Source organism: Mus caroli, chromosome 15, assembly GCF_900094665.2.
Source record: "Mus caroli chromosome 15, CAROLI_EIJ_v1.1, whole genome shotgun sequence".
NCBI lineage: Eukaryota > Metazoa > Chordata > Mammalia > Rodentia > Muridae > Mus > Mus caroli.
Window position 1 is genome coordinate 31,378,460 of NC_034584.1, and position 4,774 is coordinate 31,383,233.

The 4,774-nt window shown below is 45.2% G+C and overlaps 1 protein-coding gene across 2 annotated transcripts in view; it reads right to left on the bottom strand.

Annotated features, from left to right (window-relative positions):
• Nucleotides 1–764: 764 nt before the first annotated feature.
• Ankrd46 (ankyrin repeat domain 46) overlaps nucleotides 765–4,774 on the bottom strand; it is a 19,522-nt gene continuing 15,512 nt past the window's right edge. For both annotated transcript variants that reach the window (XM_021183235.2, XM_029470034.1), the window contains exon 5: nucleotides 765–2,560. In XM_021183235.2, coding sequence (XP_021038894.1) covers nucleotides 2,344–2,560 — 217 coding nt within the window. In that variant the 3' untranslated portion in view covers nucleotides 765–2,343. The remainder of the gene's footprint in view (nucleotides 2,561–4,774) is intronic.

A 4,774-nucleotide genomic window follows, 5' to 3' on the forward strand; every position in this document is an offset into this window, starting at 1 on the left:
GGTCTGAGGCCAGCCTGGGCTATATGACACCTTGTCTCAAAATATACAAAGTGAAACACGAATAAGCAATGCTTCCAGAATTTCTGCACAAAGTGCTCTCTAAGATGCAGCAAGGGCAGAGGGTTATAACAGCAGCAAGGCCCTGCTCTCCTGAAGCTGTGACTCTAGGAACAAAAAGCCCACAGAAACAGGCCAAGAAATGTGACATGAATGTTCCACAGTGAGTGTGCTGCATCTGAGAACCAAAAGGGACAACTGTGGACCCTGTAGGAAAGAGAGCACAAGAGGAAGAAGGGATACTGAGTGACATCACTCGGAGAAGGCAGCAGTCCAGGCTCTCAATAAACTGGGTACTGTGGCCTGACACACCCAGAAGCAGGGAGAGGAGAACAGATAACCCGGGGACACTGCTCTCTCTCTCTCTCTCTCTCTGCCACAGCCCAGCAGTGGGACCTTGGCCTAGATGGCCTGTGAATCTCTGCAGCAGCCTTCTCATCTTCTGAGAAGGAACAGGTGGTGTCCAAAGCCATAGCAGAAAGAGATGAGGGGTGCTAAGTGACCTACCTGGGAGGTGCTGAATCATGACGGTCACTACCACACTTCAGTACATATGCAATGTACACTGATTAGTTCTGTAGCATTTGTAAGCCAAGCAAAATGGAAGTCTCTATCTACATCAGCAAAAACATTTGGCTTTTAAAATAGCTAACTGCACTCCATTACAAACTCTTGAAATTTGATACACTAAGAAAATGGCCGATGACGAAGGATTTATAAATGCATTTATTGAAAGCAGTTAAATGCAGTGTGGAACACATGATGCACAGAAACCAGCACTGGGCAGGAAGCAGGGATCGTAGAGGCAAAATATTTACATATTACATATGTTCTGACTTACAGAGGGTAAATAATTCCAAAGCACTCGTTCTGAGCATGCTTGGAACTTGAATGCTAGTGTTCTCCATGCAAAAGCAAAAGCCTGCGTCTACCAAACATGATTAGTGAAAAGCAAGACACTGCAAGCTAATTCTGAAACAGCCAGTGAAGAGCTGTAAAACAGTTCCTTCAGACAGGATAAAGCCACCTGAAAGAAAAGTGTCAGGGCTATGTATCTGAAAGCAGAGGAGAAGATACCAGTAGCGAGAGGCTCACAGAAGGGCCACTCTGCCCAGACAGGTGGCCAGGGGTGCCTTTGCTAGAGAAAAGAGAACCATTAGCCCTTCACTGCAAGTTTCAAATTTTACTCATTATTAAACCTCCATGCTCTGTAATAACATAAGAAACATGATTTCTATACCACAGAAGCAAAGAGGGCTTTCAGAGATGCTGAGAAGCTGTGACGTAGGCCCAGATTCCCATTCATTATGTGAATGCACCTGTGCACAGGGGACGACATCATAGCAGCAGCAGCAGAGTATTGTCTAGGACTCTGAACTCAGAAATGCTCCCCACTCCACTGCTGGACTCCTGCTGACCTGAATGTGTTCCTTCAGACCAATGGTTAGCTGTGGTGAGCCTCGTGACACGGCTGGCTTACAGACTCATGTGTCGCTGTCTTGGTGGCACTCCTGAGTTTGGTGACAGTGAAGGAGAGGACTCTCTCTAGTGACTATTCACTACAAAGAATTTCCTGGTGTTTTTCTGAATGGGACATCTCAAAAGTAAAAATGGGAGGAGACTGAAGACTGAGCTGAACTCATAAAAAGTTGGTTTTCAGACACTGCAAGCAATCAGTTTACACTGAATCAAAACTGCTCCATGGCAACTAAACCCTGATCAGGCCAATCCTGTCAGAGAGAAGACTGTTCGCTTTCCAAACCTGTCTACTGTCTGACTACATACTTTTAAAGTCAAAATTCCTAACAGTTCTAATTTGTCATATAGATTGTAAAAGTAATTAAAATTCAAGTTGAAAGTTTTCACTCCCGCCTCTTGCCAGGAAAGTAAATAAAAACAGAATACAACTCTTGCAAAAGGAACAAACGAGAGAAAACAAAGCCACTGGCAAATGGAATCCTAGAAAAAGAAATCCGCTTTCTGGTCACTGCTCCTCCACAAGGTCGGGTCCCACTGTGAGGCCTCCCAAGCCTCTCTCTTGAGTGTCCACCTGGTTAGCACCACACTTGGGTCACACAAGCCTGGGGACACAGGCTGCATCAGAGGGTAGCATGAGAATGAGTCTAACCAACGGCAGGACGAAGTTCAGTGGGACACGTCATTCTTCCATAAGGATCACGGTAAATACAAATCCTAAACATAGACAGGCCTTGCTGCCTTGCCTAAGGAATAGTCTAAGAACTGAAAAGCCACACTGACAGGCCCCTTGCCTATCCCCAGGAGCCCTCAATGCACTAGCTCAGGCTGGTTATCCACAAAGGGCAACACCCCACTCACGTAGTAGGCAATGCCCAGAGACAGCAAAGCAATGACCAAGATCAACAGCAAGACCCTCCAGAAACCCAGGTCTTCCACAAACTCCTGCCACGTGGTCCGGAAGCTGGACAGGACGCCTTCGCCTTGCTGGAGGTTGGGGTTGAGCAGAGAATGGCTTTCCATGGCACTGTGGGAGGAGCAAAGAGAGAAAGGGGCGTGAAAACACACTCCACCCGTAAGGCATGACACAAGACAAGCGACTGTGCAAGGGAAGGCCAGCCTTGCTGCAGCACTGGGGAACTCACCACAGAGGCACGCTGTCCAGGGTTGTACTGGTTACTCACTCCTGGGGATCCGTGCATCAGCCTTAAACCATATACTGGTGAGCTGCACCAATTAGGTCCCTGGCTTACTTTCTAGCAGGCAAATTAAAATCCTAGCAGGAAGTCCCAGAAATCCTGGGGAAGTGGGAGGGGTGAGCTGGGTGAACACCATCAGGATACACTGTACACATATACAAGATTGTCAAAAAATGCATTAAAAACATTTTTTTAAAGGTACCCCAAGCAGAGATCTCAAAATAGGTCAAATTCCTTGTCTCCATCAAGACATTAACCAAGACATTTTTTGTTTTACATTTACAAGAGTCACACAGAGGGGCTGGCGGTGGCTCAGCAGATAAGAACGCTGGCTGCTCTTGCAGAGGACCTGGCTAACTTCCAGCACCCACATGGCAGGGCATCTCATCGTAACTCCAGTTCTAGGGATCCAACACCTCTTCTGGTTTCTATATGTGCCACACAGCACACATATACACATGTGAGGGTAAACACTCAAACACATGAAATAAAATTTAAAACTTTAGAAGAGGGAATTTCTCTCTTAATTTAGTTCAGTCATAGGCTCAATTAAGAATTCTCTAAATAAAATCTAGTCATGGAAGCTTGCTGCTCAGCCTCCAGAACATGTAGACGGTCTTAAAACGTCTTAATTATCTTCTGTGCATTTGCACACTGACACACGCGATGCCATGTGAGGTCAGAGGGCAGCTTCTGAGACTCATTTCTCTCTCTCCAACTCAGGCTCTCATGGCAATGCTCTTACCCACTAAGCCATCATGCTGATGACCAGGAACTGTCATCAGCTTTCCCCGCTGTTCATTTGCTCTTCATTCATTCATTCATGCATGCATCCATTCATTCACGGGGTCTTACTAGGCAGCCTGGCCTGGCCCACGACCCATTTTGTAGCTGAGGCTTGCCTTGAACTCTCAATCTTGCCTCAGCCTCCTGAGCACTGGGAACATTGGTGTGTGTGTGTGTGTGTGTGTGTGTGTGTGTGTGTGTGTGTGTCCGGATTTCTTCTACTCACTTTATCTCTCTTATACCTCAACAGGAAATGAGTTTATTCTTCTTTGGCAAGAAAAGTGAGACTAGCTGAAAACTATTAAATTAAGATAAATCCCTTTCAACCTTCACATCCACATACTATACTCGTTGATTTTTTAATTTACTGATTTTGTTATTTTTATGAACACAGAGCATCAAATTATGAATTTTCATTTTGAACATTTTAAAATGTTAAATGTTTAAATTAAATGTTAAAATTTTAAATGTTTAAAATGGTAATGGGAATAGTCTACAAACAGACTCAAGTGTTCATGGCCCTATCATGAGCAGTGTGAATACCAGAGAGAAAGCAGGGGCTCTGTCTTTGGGGTGTGAAGGACACCCTGTGGTAGATTAAATGTTTACAGGGTGCACTCAGCTATGTACAGCATGCGGCCTAAAGCCATAAAGACCATGGTCACATGTATGAACTGTCCACTGGTCACGGAAGCTCACTACCATCACAACCCTTCCTTTCCTTTCTCCCAGACAGCAGCACAGAACAAAACCAGCACGCAGCAATGCCTCAGAGCCTTGACATACATATATGCACATATATGTATATGTATGTATATGTGTATGTGTGTGTATATGTATGTATAAATACACACACGCACACACACACACACATATATATATATAGAGAGAGAGAAGGTCTTATTGGAATAGCCTCAAACTCACTATGTAGACCAGGCTATCCTCAAACTTGTGGCAAACTCTTGCTTCTATCTCCCAATGCTGGGATTTCAAGCATGGGCCACCACACCTGGCTTAGTCTTTTTTAAACACTCAGCAGCACTGTTTCTGTCATCCAATTGTAATAACAACAATACAGTTGAGGGTTGAAGAGATGGCTCAGTGGTTAAGGTACGGGCTGCTCTTCCTGGGGACCTAGGCTTGAATCCTGGCACCATCAAAGCAGCCCACAACCGTCTGTAACTTCAGTTTCAGGGGATCTGATGCCCTCTTCTGGCCTCTGTTGGAACTGTACACATGTGACGCATATTCATACA